This window comes from Haliaeetus albicilla, chromosome 22 (genome assembly GCF_947461875.1).
Source record: "Haliaeetus albicilla chromosome 22, bHalAlb1.1, whole genome shotgun sequence".
Lineage (NCBI taxonomy): Eukaryota > Metazoa > Chordata > Aves > Accipitriformes > Accipitridae > Haliaeetus > Haliaeetus albicilla.
Genome location: NC_091504.1, coordinates 9588801 through 9606054, shown reverse-complemented (window position 1 = coordinate 9606054; position 17254 = coordinate 9588801). Strand labels below are relative to the sequence as shown.

At 46.0% G+C, this 17254-nt stretch overlaps 1 protein-coding gene across 7 annotated transcripts in view; it reads right to left on the bottom strand.

Moving 5' to 3' along the window:
• MGRN1 (mahogunin ring finger 1) overlaps positions 1-17254 on the bottom strand; it is a 56531-nt gene that overhangs the window by 17964 nt on the left and 21313 nt on the right. For all 7 annotated transcript variants that reach the window (XM_069809779.1, XM_069809782.1, XM_069809783.1 and 4 more), the window contains 3 exons: positions 8967-9084; positions 4854-4920; positions 1775-1827 (listed from right to left, as the gene is read on the bottom strand). In XM_069809779.1, coding sequence (XP_069665880.1) covers positions 1775-1827; positions 4854-4920; positions 8967-9084 — 238 coding nt within the window. The remainder of the gene's footprint in view (positions 1-1774; positions 1828-4853; positions 4921-8966; positions 9085-17254) is intronic.

Genomic DNA, 17254 nt, shown 5'->3' with positions numbered 1-17254 from the left:
TTGCAGTTCAAGCCACTTTCCAGTCTGAGACAGAAATTTCCAAAGCTTCACTTCCACCCTCATGCTAATACATTCCCAATGTGTGTGCATTTTCCTGCTTTCTATAAGGTGCTATTATCAAGTGCTGGCCACAGGATGCTAGAACGGGAAGCTGGGACAAATCCAGGTCCAAGCGAGAGCTCTACTCCCTGACCACAGAGGCTAGGCTTACTGCAACAGCACTATGTTTGGGTACTTGGAAAACAGCAACTAAACACACTCCTTTGTAAGTAAGAATCGTACTCACATCATCAGATCCAAAGTCGAATCTGAACCTAGCTACAACCAAAAAGCTATGAAGGCAATAGCAAGGGGAGCACAGGTGAGTCTCACAGATGAGGAAGGCAAACATGCATAGAATACTTCAAAATCAGGCTGTAACATGCAGGCAGGTGGCAGTCTTATCTATTTTTCTCTCCTCAGAAATTGCTGAACAATCATTTTGCAAGGCTAGGGGGTCTCTGCCTACAGTACTCTCCCACCAAGATGACAGATGGGCTCCAAAGACTCGAGCCTTCCCCAAGGACCCACTGCCCACATTGTCCTCTCCCAGGTGCTGTTGAACAATAACTGAGGGATATTCCAGTGTGTTTTGGTTTTCCAGATCAGCTGGAGGAAGAAACTAGAAGAATAAAATCCCTGCCCTAGTCCCAGGGGTGCTGCAGCTGCCCATCTCATTTCTGACAGATCTCTAATTGCCAGGAGTAGAACCACCTACAGAGCCAGTGCTCAGAGCAGCCTTTCTAACACATGAAAACTCATTTTCTTCACATACTAAGTCCTATAAAAAAGCAACCTAGAACACTTAGAGCATCTCCCAGCCACAGGGCTTCCTTAGGACTGACTGTGCTTCCCATGCCCTCTGACTCAGCTTGTCACCATCCACATTATCCACCAAGGAAGAACAGAATAAACCTGGCAACTTGCTCAGGGATACAGCAGGAATAGAGCAGATTGAGAAACAGAAGTCAGCTGCATGTCAGCCTGGAAGTGAGGAATTTCTAACAGCACAGCATTGATGATGCTCCTCTTTACATGCCCAGCTCTGCTCCAGCATCTCTTGCCTCATCTTAGCATGTCACTACAAGTATCACTTGCCCAGGATATGCATCTGCAGTATTACCACAGCCAGACACAACATGGTGCAGTTATGGGTCTTGCAACTGTTTTCAGGGTCCAGTTATCATGGGAAGAGATTTTGCTATCAAGGCTTGTGCATACAGCTTGGCTTAGCCTTACCATGTAGGCAGCAGTCAGCTACATCAAACATGCCACCAAAAAGTAGTAGAGCTCAAAGTCTTTATGCAGGATGTATCCTAATTCTTTAAAAGGGCTTGGTCCTACATGTAAACTAAGGCCAAACAATGGTGCAACAGGGTCTGGACATAGTAGATCCGGTTCTGCAAAGAGATCACGAGGCCCTGGAAAACTGCACGGTAGCAGCCATGGTCAACACCTTCCACCCTCAGACATCACAGCCACTGAAGCACACCCTCTCCCCACACACAGGAAACACCAGCTGCAATTAGCTGAGTGACCAGCTCAGGTACAGATGATAATTACAGGCTGCACAGGAGATGCTGCAAGCAATTATTTGTACTACAATAGCACTCAGGAACCCCAGTCACAGGCCAGGACTCTGTTGGGCTAAGTGTTATATAAATACGAACTAATGACCCATGTAAACATTTATATATACAACAACAAGGACAGAAGGAAAAAAGAACTCATTTACCTTTTCAAATGCAGCCAGAAGAACATGGGCATGACCTGTCACCTCAACCACCACTGCGAAAAGAGAAAGAGCAGTCATGGTTAAACCTTGAAAACAGCACAAGCATAAAACCACCCCGAGCTGAATTTTAGTCCAGTCACAATTTCTAAACTGCCATCTGTTCTATTTTCATCTCCTCTTGCAATTTAAAACTTTTCTTATCTTGTTGTCAGGTTGGTTTATCTCACACTCCTGCAGAGCAAGAACATAACCCTGCTGCGGTCTGTGGTGGGCCCTACACATACATGGCTTCGTTATCGTGGGTGCTCCAAACTATCCCACTTTGTTTTCAGAGGCTGGAAAGGGAAAGTAAAACAAAGCGCTCAGTGGGATTCTGCTGTCCCCTCAAATTCCTGTTTTTAATTACCTGAATCTATCACAGAGATTAATAAATCCATCTGGTTTAACAGCAATTGGCAGCACTTCCAGTCCCGGTACTTATCACTTTATTTCATTCTAATCTGACATGCTTATAAAACATTTATTTCTCATACCAATTTTGGACACTGAAACATCTCCGTCCAGTTCTCTGACTTTTCTTCCCAAAGACAAACATCACATCTTCCCTCTTTCAAACTCGAGGCCTCCCTCTTAATCCAATAGCATTGAGAAGGGGCTGTCAGAGGTTTCTGTACTGCATTCATAGCTCCCTCAGCAAATAGAGAATAGAGGAAGCCAAGGTACAATCCCAGTCTCTCTGGCTCAAGACTCTAAGGTTCTGTTCAGCTCCAACTGGTTGGACCCTTTTGCTTATTTGTGTTCAGACTCATCATATGGAAATGGGAGACAGAGGTTATGGAGTCGTCACTGATGGAAGGGAAAGCATGTAACTACCTCACCCTGCCTGGACCCACGAGTACCCACGCTGTGCTCAGCACATCTAGAAGAGCTGGCAGACACTACTATCAGCTCTATACCAGAAAATTAACAGCTGAAGGAAGCAACTCCTGTGTTGTCTAAAAGGGAGAGGACCTCAACAGCTTCCTTTGCGCCCCTAGAACAGCAGAGACAACAAGAGGAACCATTCACCGGACTATGTCACGATGATCACGTTTGGCAACAGCAGTACGTGGGAGAAGAGAGTCCATGCCTGCAGATCTGCTGGGTAACTGACACTGGTCACGGCAATTTGGGTGCAATCAGGAACACAATGGCATGCAGAAAAAAGGGCTAAAACTGGGAATTCATCTGCTTGCTCCCCACACTGTCAGCCAAGAGCAAGGCTGTTCTAGCTCACTCGGTAAATGAAATTCAGGTCCCTCCTCACAGTTTGAACAGCCAAGTAAGAGATAACAGGCAGTGCTTCCCTTCATATCCTCTGGCATTCAAGCAGCGCGTGTGGCTGGAGCTGTGCGACCGATTCTGTGCAGCACCTTGCCTCCCAGAAGGGTTTCTGTACGTTTCCCTGAGAGCAATCCCACTAGCAGGAATGGGAGAGGGCTAACATTGCAAGCTCACATTCTTCAAGGCATGCAAACATCTCCTGGCAGAATTCAGTCCAAACCAACATCTTGCTGACTGCTATTTTAATTTGCCATTCAATTTTATTTAACACAAGCAGTTACAAGCCAGCCGTAATTTTCCAGGTGCTCCAAACACACAAGGCCAGCTCCTTCCAGTCCCATCAGTTAAAAAAGAACCAAAATACACAACAATTTCCTCAAATCTCGCCTAAGTGTCACATTTTTGTGCTGATATTCTTTCCAGGAGAGGATTTAAAAGCAATTGCCTTTCCAGGTTATTAAAATACATGACAGTACACTATTGGCTAAGACTGGGCATGGTATGTGCATAAATGTATGCTTCCCATGCTGCCTCCTGTTCTATTTTTGGTCCTTCTAGGCATGCCCAACATTAGAAAGTACAAATACCTTGCCAAAATCTCCATAAACAGAGGAAGGTGTTTTATATTTATGGTCAAGAAATATACATATATGTCAATTTTACTAACAGTGCCTGAAATCACTAAAAATAGATGCACTTTAGAAGTCATTTCCCTTATGTTGCACTGTGCTTTGTTAGTCACACTTTAAATTGGTTCATCCAGTTCTATTTAACTCTGCTTGGAGGACTATAAAATAATGCAATGAGTTTTTGGGCACTTTCACATCTACAACATAAGAAACTGAGCAAGTGACTACATTAAACAATGCAATCAACAATGGATTTTTTCCTTTCTAATTATTCTTAAATTTTGTACAAAACATTACAAAATGCAGAAGTGAAATGCTGGTCCTGCTGACCACCATAGCTCCCAATTTTAGAGAAAGCGTGGCCTTTTCATTGCTGACACTCAGAATGAGTGCAAACACATGGAGCTCAAAAGCACACACCCCCTAAGGAAAATACCGTGCAAGGTGAGTAACAATCTAAACATTTACTGGGCTTCCTTCTCCAAAATGGCAAAGTGCCTTAAAAATAATCAACAATATTATTTCTCATCAAAGGTTATGCGCTTTTATTGTAACCATTCAGCACCCTTCAGAAAAAGCAGGAGAATTTTAAACTGCTGAATGAAGCTGTATTTTGTTGAACAGTGGCCTGAGCATTTTAAAGCCATTTCTTTTTCTCTGACCATTCCTAGGGCAAGGCCCACCCTACAGTTAGCTATAGCTTTTATGAAGAGAACTTACCCCTCAAAGAGGGGGAAAAGACCAACTCTTTCCTTGCCTTACAAACTGCAAATGCAAAACCCAAAGAGAAAGGAAGTAATTTCTCCAATTTGTGCCTGGCATTGGTGGCAGAGCCAGGAGCTCTCCTAAACGCTATTCTAACACTAAATAACTGGCCATTTTTCCTGCAAAAAAAGGAGGCTATTTTTAAAAGCGTGTTTTTATATAAGAACCCGTGGTTAGCTGGGCCCTTTTAACACAGGGAAGTTAAGGTGAACTCCTGAAATATTTTTATTCTGGAAAGGCTCCCCAAGCCTTTGCTACAAGTAAAATGTTTTCTTCCTTGCAGAAGGAGGCCTGCCCTTTAGGAGTCACATAACCTCAAAGAGCGCTAGAAGACGACCAAGGGAGCACACCACCATGCTTACCATCCCCTTCATCCACTACCGCTCGGATTACCACAGGGAACACGCCACGATCCAAGTCAAAGTTCAGCTGAGGGAAAGAAATGAGATGAGGTTAGACAATTGACACCAGGCTTGCCTGAAGACAACACTTGAGATAGTATTAACATCAGAGGAACGAAGGCCCCTTCTGATGGGCCCTTAGTCCCTGATCTCAAAAGGACATGACAGAGCAGGAGGATTTAAAATTCAGGCACCAACTTTCAAAGGGAGTCAACCAGAATAACTACAACATGTATACATTGACATGGCACTAAACACCAGCTGTGCCTAGCAAAGCAAAGGCTCTCCATTTGAATTTTATATGGTATTTAATTCTCAATAATTCATATATCCTAGAAGTCTCCTGAGTGATTTATAGTAGGACAAATTTCTCCAAATATATCTAGTGCCATAGTTTTGCTTGCATATGGTAGGATATACTGGTTATACCACAGCAGTACACATTATGCTCCCTACACCACAAAAGAAACCCTGACTCCTATATGAAGTTCTTGAAGACACAGAGAAATAGGAGTAAAACTTCAAGCTCACACAACACTTTAAGGAAACACCAGACTGATTTCCATCTCTTGGCATATTATTAAATTCAGGTCCTTGACCTTCTAATCGGTGAGACTGAAAATTTAAGATCTCATTTGAGTGCAAGGAAACCAGACTCAGTTTCTTGCTTTGCCCTGCACTTCATTAAAGCACTTCAAAAGCTCCATGTCATCTTACAAACACAAGAAAAATGCAACCTTACAAACGCTGTCCTATGCCAGGAACGGAAATGGCTCAGAAACTGGATTTCTGGTGTTTTTGTTAATTACTGACAGTTTTTTTTGTCTCATCTCTTGCCAAGAAAGAAAAAGATATCATTCCACCATAGTGCTCCAGGTAGTCTGTTTTCAGTTTTCCAGTGAAAACTGAGACCCAATTCAAAGCACCGTAGCACCATTCATGTAGTGCTTCAGGGCTTCCCTCACTTTCCCAGAGCCCCAACATCATTTGCAGTGTGATTTTCTCCAGCCAGTCCCTCAAAAGATAAACTATCAAGATAGCCATTGGCATTGGCACAAACAGCAACCCCAAACACCCAGACTGGAGGGAAGGTGACCCTCACTGTGAGCCTTAACATAGTTGAAAATAGCTCCTCTTCAGATGAATTACAACCTAAATGTTCATCCTGAAATGAAAGATACCTGTACACTGGGAGACAATATACCTGGTCAGCCACCAGCCAAGTGTGCTGTAGCCCATTAGCCACACAGCTGTGCCTCTGCCAAGGGCTGCAGGCATGTGCTTTGGACTGCAAGAGCTCACCAACCTTCCATGGCAGGTGTGGGGGGGAAGAGGGAATTGCAAGTCTGCTGCTCTTCTGTCCATAGCTGCATACTCCTCATGCAGGCTTCATGCCCTTGGGGCCGCTCAGCTTCTGCAGTGCTTTCTAGAAGCAACCCTTAGCTGCATAACAAAGCTTTGCACACACACACCCCCCCCCCGTTCAGATATGCATACCTGATACCAAACAGAAAGCATGTGCTGGAAGACCTTATGATTTGACCTAGCTAGTCTTCAAACCTGAGGGATATTGACTTTCATCCTCTGTATGATGGTTTTACATTTTATTCCTCCTTTAAACTACCAGAATCTATTCTCTTTCCAAAACAGCAGAGTAACAGAGCGAACACAAAAATCTCATTTAACCTCTCAGTATTTGTTATAGAAGAGACTCATTGAGCCCCTATTTTCCAGCCTGCATTTTTGAACCATTATGGCATGCCACAGAGGGAAAATTCATCGAGGACAATTGATTAAAATTGCTGAAAGGAGCTTATGGTTTTGCTTTGCTTCCTGCTCTGATTTATTACAGTATGACAGCAGTTACTATTTGTCCATTTGAAGGGAAAGTCACATCATAGAATTGTGGTTGCTTTACAATATAAACTTCTGCATTCTGAAACAAAAGGCCTCTTTAAGGGTCCATTTCACATTCATTTTTAGGGACCTGAAAACAACTGTCTCAACACAAGCCATACACTATAACTTGCAAGCAAACCAGTATATTATGAAGACAAAGTAAACTTTTATAAAGCTTTCCACATAACAACCCAACATAACATTATTTTCCCTTCTGTTGGCCAGCCAAGAACTACATCGTATGTGAGTATTACACTGAGCAAAAATATGAAGTAAATCTGGGGTTTTTGGACAACACCAATAACAAAGCTGGAAAGCAATCTGAAGCATGCAATTGTACACAGCTGAGTGATAACACTCTGCCAGCTGTCTCAGATGAAAGTACTGCATTTCAGTGGCCAGTTGAGAAGATTTAGCTGTATGCATGTTACTGGACTTGAGAGGACAAGGACTGATATGTACACAGAGCCGAAATGGGAGAAGAAACTCCTCTGAATCACAATGTTTGTTCCATTTTTCTCCACACTCAGAGCTCCCAGTAACACCAATGAAAAAAGAGGAGACAGAGGATGCAAGCAAAGGGAGCTAGAAGCTTACTTTTCTGCAGCATCTTTCCCTTTAAGCTGTCAAAGGGACATGACTTTAGTACTCAAGTTAAAACCTTGCTGGCAGGAACAAAAGTGAAAATTAAGCTTCTCAATTCTTTAAGAAGAAAGGGATCTGAGCTCCTACTTTCCAGATCTCTCAGACGACAGAAGGGATTGAAAAGCAGCTCTTCCAGGCTTTTGTAGGCTGAACTTGTGAAATCATATATTGGCAGAGAAGCCAAGACATCAGGAGACCAGACTCTGCAGGCTCTTGGTAACCACCATGGCATTTGTTAAGGCACGGGACTGATTACAGTTATAACTGCAACTTAAAGACAATAGCTATTCAATCTTTTCAAAATACATGAAAGATTACTTTTTTCTTTCTTTTTTTCATTTTTTTTGTTTGTTTTTTGTGTTTTGGTTTTTTTTTTTTACATAGGTAGAGTTATCTGTCAGGGTTCACATACACAATACTCTTATATAGGCTTGGGTCAGGAAATGAACACTTTATCAGTGTTGACCTGGGAGAGGGGTCCACAGGAACAAATATATTAGCAGTAGCTACAGACCGACTCCTCTGCATCAGAAATCTCTTCTGGCAATTCTGCACAGAGCAGGGGAAAGACCAAGGCCTTCCTGCCCTGTGTCATGTGCAGAGGAAGCCCCTGGGCCAAAGCTCAGAGGCTCAAGAAGCAGAGAGTTACTGCCTGGGTTGGAATTTTGCAAAGATACCAAAATTAACAGGACTCCACAGATCTTGCTATGTAGTAAAAGCCACAGAGCTTAATTAAAACCAAGCCCTCGTCTGTTTGCAGTTATGGGTTAAACCAAAAGGAGGAAGGCATTCCCTTATTCAGCATTAATGCATCAGTGTGAATCTGCCCTAAAAGGGAGAGTATCCTCCCACAATACTGTGCTGCTACAGTTAATAATGCAGGCTGTGGCCCTTAAACAGAACAGGAATCTTCTAGAGCAGTGGTCTCCAAACTATTTTCAGGATTCATCCCATCACTGAAAAATTTTGAGCACATACTGCCAATATATCTATGTTTATTATTTAAAAAATATATACATGTACTACTGAAGTTCCTCCTGCACCCCAACAAATTGTCTTGCATGCACTCCACTTTGGAGACCACTGTTCTAGAGAACCAGCCAAAAAAACCCAAAAAAACCCCCAACCAAAGACCACCAAAACAGAGAGATCAAGACAGACATTTGTTCCCACAAGCTCTTTGGCTGGTAGGGAGAGGAAGGCTGAGGAGTGGCGGGCTCCTCCAGGAAGAGCTCCAGTGCCAGTCTCTGCAGTTTCCCTCCTACACCAGATGTTGGGATGCCAGCTGATCAGCGATATCAAAAATTGCTTCTTTGGGTTTCTTCCCTGTTTGCCTGATCTAGCTGCCAAGTTCCCATACAGTGTTCATACCTGCTCCTCCCAGGGCCCCATTTGTCTCATACCCACAAAACATGCCATGGCAGCTGGGAAAGGGTGTCTTCCAGCTGTAACTTCATGGCACTAAATGGAGTCCAGTGCTTCTGGGACAACAGTGTTGTGGAAAGAAGGGGACACTGAGAAGAGACTTACCTCATCATCCTTCCAGTCTGAGAAATCAATCTTGAAGGAAGGCAGGGAGAATTGCTGGCTTACCCCTCTCTTGTAATGAACCGTCTCCGACTGCAGAGAGGGATTCTTTGTGCTGTATCTGAAGAAAGGGAGGAAAAAGAAAACTTGCTGTAACAAATGATTGCTCTCTGATAGGCTCTCATTCATTCACGCCTGTCCGCCTTTCAGGAATCACAAGTGGCAGCTCTAAGACGCAGAGCTGGCAGGGGCTGGCAGCCATTCAGTGGGGATACAGAAAGGGAAGGGAAAGGTCAAAGCAAGAAGGTGAGCACAGGGAAGGGAAAGCAGCGCAGACAGGCAAGGTCTGTGGATCCATACTGACCTGCCTGGAAACACTGGGTGTCAGAGGAGTACAGTGCGGTGCGTCAGCCTGGCAAAGGCTAGCTCACTAAATCCAGGGCCCACGCAACGCTGGCTTTCAGCCCAGCACACAGTCTTATTTTCTGCAGAAAACCCAGGAAGAACGAGCAGTGATCTAACAGTGGCAACACACAACCCAACATGGTGCTGAAAGTTCTCCCATGCCTCTGTGGGACAGGTCTGCAGTGAGAAACGCTGCTTGGCTCTCCATCATCCTAGTAAGCAAGAACCATTGCTGGCTAGAGGCGCCATTCCTGTATTCCTCATGTGCTTCCCCAGAGGTGTTGCAGGGCTACCAACACCACCGGAGAGACACCAACCAGTACTCCATGCCAACCACCTGGAGAAGAGTCACAATTCTTCCACTGTCTCAAGGCCCGGCACTGAAACACCAGCACTGCTGGGCTGGGATGAACATCTCTGGAATGGGACCATAGCTACAATCCGCCATCTTCTGCAGCCAGAGCCCACCCAGTGCTGTCTGCCCCAAGAGAGATGTGTCACTGCCCACTGACCATCACTACAGACGGTGTGATTCACAGTGGGCTTCAGTGGCAAAACATGATCAAGAAGTTTTCACCCCTTTCTGGAGGGTGATTTCTGACATGGAGGTGCACAGCTTCTCACTATGCCAATTCTGGCACAGGAGAGCAGGCAGTGAACTGCAAAGCAGGGTGGGAACATCTGAAGCTGGTTTTACCACCAAAGCCTTTGTGGTCGAGCTACCAACCATGTGTTCAGAGCATGTTGACAAACTGGAGAGAAAGTGAGAGATCCCTTCCCCAAGAGGCTTACAGTGCAGAAACAACCACCTCCCCTGGCACAGTGATGAGACAGGTCTAGCTCCAGCTCTACAAGAAAGACTTTAACAGCTGGTCACAGTAATGGGATGTTATCTCTTCTGCACACTAACAATCACTTCTTAAGCAGAGCTTCACACAGTGAGACTGCAAGAGCACTGGCCTCCTGCCACTGCACACTGAACAGCTACAAGCTCAAAGCCTTGTTGACTGTTCAAACTTGATAGCCACTGTTCTCGATCAACCAGACAGCCTGGGGACAGGCTCCAGGGACAGGTGTCACATTAGTACCAGGAACTCTAGGCTGAGTTTTTCCTTAATTCAACTTGGGATATCACACAGGAGATCAAGGCATTTAATGTAGCCGATTCAGTACAGAGCCCGGTCAACCAGAGCAGTTAACAGAGTGTGCACAGAGGCAAAGAAAAGAGAATCCTTGCTTGATAAACAGGATTCTGTACTTTTGATGACATTCAGCTGTTCTGAAACACAGGCACAGCTTACAAATCACCAGGTGTGTAAGCAAAGGCTGGAAAGCTCCAAGTTCCTTTGGCCTAACTACACTTTGTGGAAGAGCACAGCATGCCAGAAGGGGATGGCAATACAAAGCTTTTCTACATCTGAGGTAGTGCCTTCTGGTTTCTGTAAGCCAGGAGCAAGAGGGCTGGGCAGCTCAATTCCAGAGGGGGTGAAGCAAAAACTGTGGGAAAAGCCCATGGGGCAGAGTCAACCAAGAACTGCAGAACTGAGCATCACACCAGAGATGGGAAGACTGGGCTGGAGGACGGCAGAAGTGATTAGAGACAACATGCCTGAACCTTAAAACTCAGCTTTAAGCGATGCTGTGGAAACTTTACACTCAAGAGCTATAGCTTTGGCAGCTACCTGCTGCCAAAGTGCAAGAGCCTACAGAGACAGTGGGCTGCCCTCCAGGCCTCAGGCCAGCCAGTGCTGTTACACAGAGCCTTAAAGCACAATGATTAGGATGCATTTTGCAGCTGAAGGTATAAGAACCTGGATACCAGAAGATGATAGATATTTATTAATTTCTCTAAAATGCAAGGAGGAAAAACCAGGCTCCCCACTGGTATGAACTGCTGCCTTTCTCTGGAAAACTAGTGTAGTTCCTGCATCCTCTGAGGATCGAGAAGGCTTATCAAGCATCACAAGATCCACATTAAATTCTGGAAGGCTGTGACCAAGGCCAAGTTCACCACGAGCACTCCACTCTTCCTGCCAAGGCAGGTGCATTACGTTATTTATGACAATACCTTACCCTCAAAGACCATTCTGTACTGCACTGAAATTGTGCTGCTTTACTAGAAGGTCTCACTCCATCCTTTGCATTTAAAGCGTGGTGTGGGAGAGATCAGAATGACAGGTCTTTTATGTGTGAATTACAGAGCGAGCAGTTGAGTGAAGTTTTATTTACTGAGTTGTCAAGCACAATGAATAGAGCAAGCCTGTATCTAGCTCCTTTTGTGGTGTTCTCAAAGCTTCCCAGCTCTGCAGAGGGGCACAATTCTCCCTCTACAGCTGGGAAAGCAGGGGATGGAAGAGTGACTTATCTAAGGTGACAGCAAGTCAGGAACCTACTGGAAATAAAGTGCAGAGGAGAGAGTGGAGGTCAGAGACTGCCTGGATGACATGCACCACAGCAGTGCTGGGAAAGGGGTGTAAACATGCTGATGATGAGTGCCAGAAGGCTGGACGACCTGCACTTACAGCACCAGAAGCCCAAACCAGTCTACAACAGGAAAACAAGTAACGCTGTTCCAAGGAGGATAGGGTAGAACAATACTCGCATAGACTTGCTGCTCTCACTGCCCCTGAGAAAAGAAATAAACCAGGTACATAGATTTTCCAAGCTGAAGAGTATAACAAAAATTATCAAGGAGGCTTCCCCAAGTGAACTTCAGGGCTCAGACTGTGTGACTGCCTAGCCCCCATTGCCAAAATGCATATCAGACTTGAATCTGAACGCCCAGACAATGCTGGAGACCTCCAGTCAGCAGCCAGTGCTGAGGCTGCCAACCACAAGCGGGCCAAGAGCCTGGTGAATTCCCTGGAAGTGCTGGTGACCCCAGATTGTCACAGAGATCGATCAGCTTTCTAAGATGATGCACAGGATCCACTGCACAAGTACACACTCCTCGTGCTGCACAGGAGGACAACTTGGCAAGCTGTAACAAAGCAAGTATCCTGTATATTAGTGTCTAAGTGCTGTCTACCCATCCCCAGCCCTTTTGGTTAGCATCTGCTGTATTCGTAAGTCTTCTATTCCCTGCCTATGCTGCTGTGGGCTTACAGCGAACAACAGTGGAGAAGCTCTGTAGAGCTGTGGAGATGTGTTACAGAAAAAGAGCGTGGATGAAGAATAAAGGATAGCAGAGAAGCAACATGCTGCCTCTCCTGGCATAAAGGCTGAAATCTGAATGTTTGGGCTGCTATTTCTCAGACTGTATTGGGCCAGGTCTCCATCCAGATGGGAGGTCTAACAAAACCACCTTGCAATCACTGGCACCTCAGGATAATGGAGGAGCGGGGTCTGTCCTATTTGATCATGACCAAACAGAAATCCCTGGTCACTTTTTTTTAAACCTGTTTGTTTGCTCAGGTACCCCTGACAGCATGAGAATCACCAGCAACACAAGATACCACACTGCTGACTGCAGCAGCAGTCCCCAGCTCTGTTCTCAGGATTCATGCAGCCCACTTCCTCCTGTAAGCTCTTTGACACACCTTTACTCCCACAAAGCAAAGCTTACACTCTCCACTGACTCCTTCCTCACCCACATCAAACTCTTCCACCCCCCAAAACCAGCTGCATATCAGAGAACCGGCAGATGAGAAGCCCTATGACTACACCACAGTAATTTTTGAGAGAACAGGAAACAAACTAAAATTATTCCCCAGTCTCACTCCTCCACCATCAGCTGAGAAGCACTCACTGCCTTCACAGAGAAACCCAAGCCTGTGGCTCATGCAGGCTTCTCCCTGCATGCAGTCCAGACTTGCTACCAGGCACCTGTACACCTTAAGTAGCTCTCAAGCTACCAGTGGCATGCTAGTGTTCGGGAACCTCTGGCTAAGCAGAGTTAAACTTCTGTTGCTACATGCTCACTGGAGATGCAACATGAATGTGTGGGGGTGTTTCCCCCCTCTCGCTCATCCCTGATCAGCACCTGGGGAAGTTCTCAGCAGGGCGCCAGTCCTAACTCCTGCAGACTTCTTCACTGCTGTGTTCCTCACACTCAGCTCCACCTGGCACTGGGGCTGCCCCGGACATTCAGAAGACAGTTCCTCTTACCACAAGCACGCTGGGACCCCTGACCAAGAAGCACCAAGTGAGGATCCTAGCCAGCTTGCCTCAGAGTTATGCAGAGCACTGCCCAGACCCTATTCCTCAGGGAAAAGCAGGATGCACACAGCAATGCTGCCCTAAGGTAGCATTTTTGACTAGTAACAGCTGAGGGACAGTCTGCGCTTTGAAGAGCCTGTGGACAAAATAAGAGTCCTCTTTCTTTAGTAACAGCTACGCACATTGCATGGCAATTTGCAATTAACTGAGGACAAGGCAGAGTTAGTGAAGGCAGAGTGACATGAGAGCTTTAGAGGGTACTCAGGAACCAATTCTTCCACTGCTGCAGGCTGTGACTGCCTGGCAGGCTCCATGTCCTCTTACAGGTGATGAGGAGGGAGCCAGTCATGTTCTGCTGGTGTTCAAAGGGGCCAGGAGTTATGTGGAGCAAGCATGCTGGCCCCCCGCTCCCTCCCACCCACACACTCCCCTTTAATTTTGGGCCAGGATCTCACAGGTCAGCTTTCGGGGGAAGAGGGAAGCTGAACAAGTGTCTCAACTCACAGTGATTTTTACTGATAAAAGAAACACTACCAAAATATGAGAAGGCCATAGCCCTGGGTCTCAGTCAGAGTTAGGCAAGATCCAGCCCAGAGAGGCTCCCACACAGAGTTTGGAGGGTTAACCGCATGCTAAGTTGGTGCACTGCAGTCCCTGTCAGTCTTCTCCTCCCCTCCTGCTTCCTCCCAGGACTGAGTTTCCACTCCAGGCCAGGAGGAAACAAACACCTTACCATGCAGCTGAAACCCTGCTGCCCATATCCTACTCCAGCACCTGCAGAGGTCTGCCTTCAGCTGCTGAACTTACTGGTGAGAGCACTGCGCTCACTACTCCAACCAGGCTTCAAAGCTGGCGGCTTACACAACAGCTACACAGAGAGGCACAAAGGCCAGAACTCTTATTAAAGACAGAGGGTTTGTCTGCTCGGTGAAATCTATAGAACTTAGCTCTCCAGCCTGTGCACTTTGCACACTACAGTGTTCCCGCGGGGACTGGTGTCTGCCTGGATCAAAGCAGGCTTCAGCTCTAAAGGCTTGCGCCTAGCAAAAAACAGCACTCGCCTCCAATTTCTTCACATAGAAGAAATCTCTCTGCACAAAGAATTCATATTAATCACCACAGTCCACAGCCAAAAGCAGCAAGAGCACCTTTCAAAGGCCCTGAATAGACAGAGGCTATTAAATAACCAAAGGAATATCTGAGTGCCTCTGTCTCTCCTATGCAAGCTTTAGTGAAGACAGCCATGCACTGAGCTACCCGTTTCAGTTGGATTTCATTTTGTGAACCAACTATTCAAACTTCCACATGCAGACAGAATGTATAATCACTGCAGTGTCACGTCCACCGTCAGCTTAAAAGACTGCGGTAGGATGTCTGCGATGAGTGTAGCAGGCATTGCAAAACAAACAAGGAAATGAGATTTAAAAAAAAAAAAAAAAATCCAGTACACCCATTTGTGCATCAGCAACACAAACAGGACAGCCCTGAAAAAGGGCAAGGATTGCAGAGCTAGACTGACCTATTTTCGTCCTGTTTTCTCTTTATAATGAGAAAACAGCTTGGCAACATTCCTAGGATATGAAAGAGAATCTTTTCTGTCCAAAGAGGAAGATCCTTTTCATAAGAATGGGCTGCAAAACTCAAACCTCTCATGTCATATTTATCATCAGCTCCTGATCCGCCTGGATTGCTCATGTCTTTAGAGCTGGCTGTTTTAAGTGCTTCCAGCTACAGGGCTGGTTTGACTTCTTCCCCTGAGGAAACAACCGCTGCTGTCATGTTTTAACTACACAATCCTTCCTGCTAGTCAGCAGGATACCTACAGCTGGAAAAGTCCTGGGGGCCCTCCCAGGAACAGGCTAATAGTGTGCACATCAAGGCTTTTGCCAGAAAAGGAAAGGACACATTCGTAGTGCACACACAAAAAGAGAATATGAACATCTCTGCAGCCTGCTCCAAAAACCATACCTGTCTCCTAAACCAAAGACATCTAACGGTACAAACACATGAACCAGTTACTGCAGAAGGCGGCAGGCTACAAACTGGGAGTCCTTCAACTATTCTCTAGGAGCTGCTGAAGAGTACTGCCAGGCCTGCAATGGAAATGCAATGTAGAGTACCCTCTCATTTATCTGGGGGGAAAGTACATGCTTTTGGGCAATCACTAGCAAGTAGTCAACGTACAGCTTGCACACCTCCATGTTTGTGCCTCCTATACGCTAAGGCAGAGATTCTCATGCCATTTAGACAGGGCCCATCCTAGCCACCCTTCACCTTCTGGCTGAGATGGCTGAACCCTTCCTTGCTGCACATGGCGATCACCTTTACCACAGGCACGGAGCTGCCTCTCCAGTTGGCTAGTCTTAAAACCCAGTTAGCATCACGGATTCTGACAGCAAATTTCTCTTTGTTTGTAGGACATTTTTGAAGCTGGCAGGTACTGCTGTGCCTCAGCAACACTGAGCAATACAAGGCTTGTCCTCACGGGTGAGCACTCAAGCTGTTACAATGGTTTCCGCAACCACGGTCTTCCCTGCTTTCTACCCAGCTGCTGGGAAGTTGAAGCCAAAGAAAATGACAAACTGAGAAATACTACTCTCTCCAAGCCAGTCAGATCACAGATCAACTCCCGAGGAGCACACCCACCACTAACCACAGATGAGAGTGGATCCTCAGGGAAGACGCTGTACTAAAGCTCATTTGGGGACACTGCCCCAGGAAAAAGAAGCACAGAGGAACAGTTTGCCAATTTCCAAAACCAAAGAAAATGGACGCAACCAGAAAAATAAATAAAACTGAGGATATCAGGGTCTTGACCTGTTCAGAGGCAGGTCACCACTAATTCCATGCTATTAAAAAGACTCTGGACATAGGCAGATCTGGTCTCTGTTACCCTTGGGATAATGTACCAGCTGGTCCTCTGAGAACTAATGCATTTTACTTTAAAGAGTCTTTAGGTACACCACAAAGTAACCAGGCAAAAGGTATTCAGAAGGTGAGAGCAGCAGTCCCCTCTAGATTTAAACTAAGTCCCATTTCATCCAAGAGACTTCTACAGATATCTGCACTAGCACCAGAAAGTGCTGGGTACCTTCCCGTGGGCACGGGGCTGCAGAGGTGAAGACACCTCTACCATCACCAACAGCCACACATTCACCTTCTCCAGACTTTACTGGTCGACTGCAGTCCCACAGTGGTGATGATTCAGCTCCTTGTGAAACTCCAAGTTCAACAGTTCAGGCCAAGAGGCAGGCAGCAGTAGGGAGCTACGTGTTCCCAAGATCTTGGCTGGGAAACGGTATAGCTGAGCATATCTCCCAGCACGATTACCTGGGAAAGTCTGCTGAACACTCCTTTGAGACGGGTTAGGACAGGCAGCACATACTGATAAAGCCACCAGCTTTTAAATGGAGCCCAACAACTCCAGGAGGAAGCTTCCTGGCTTGCAGAGAGAAAGGCTTCCCTTTGGTCATGGAGACCAGCTAATCCTGAAGGCAGGCCCATGACACACAGAGCGTTGTGGCTCTCAGATAAGCAGAGGCTCTACAACAAGCAACGCCTCTGCTCAGGGAGAGCCACCTTCCCTCCCCTCCCTCCTCTCACCCCAAATTGTATGAACATAACAATGTTCCTAGCAGGAGTTTCACATGAGCAGGAGCACTGATACTATCAGGATCAGTGGTTGTTTCAGCAGAGAAGCAAGAATAACTTGTTTAGCGCTTCTAAGG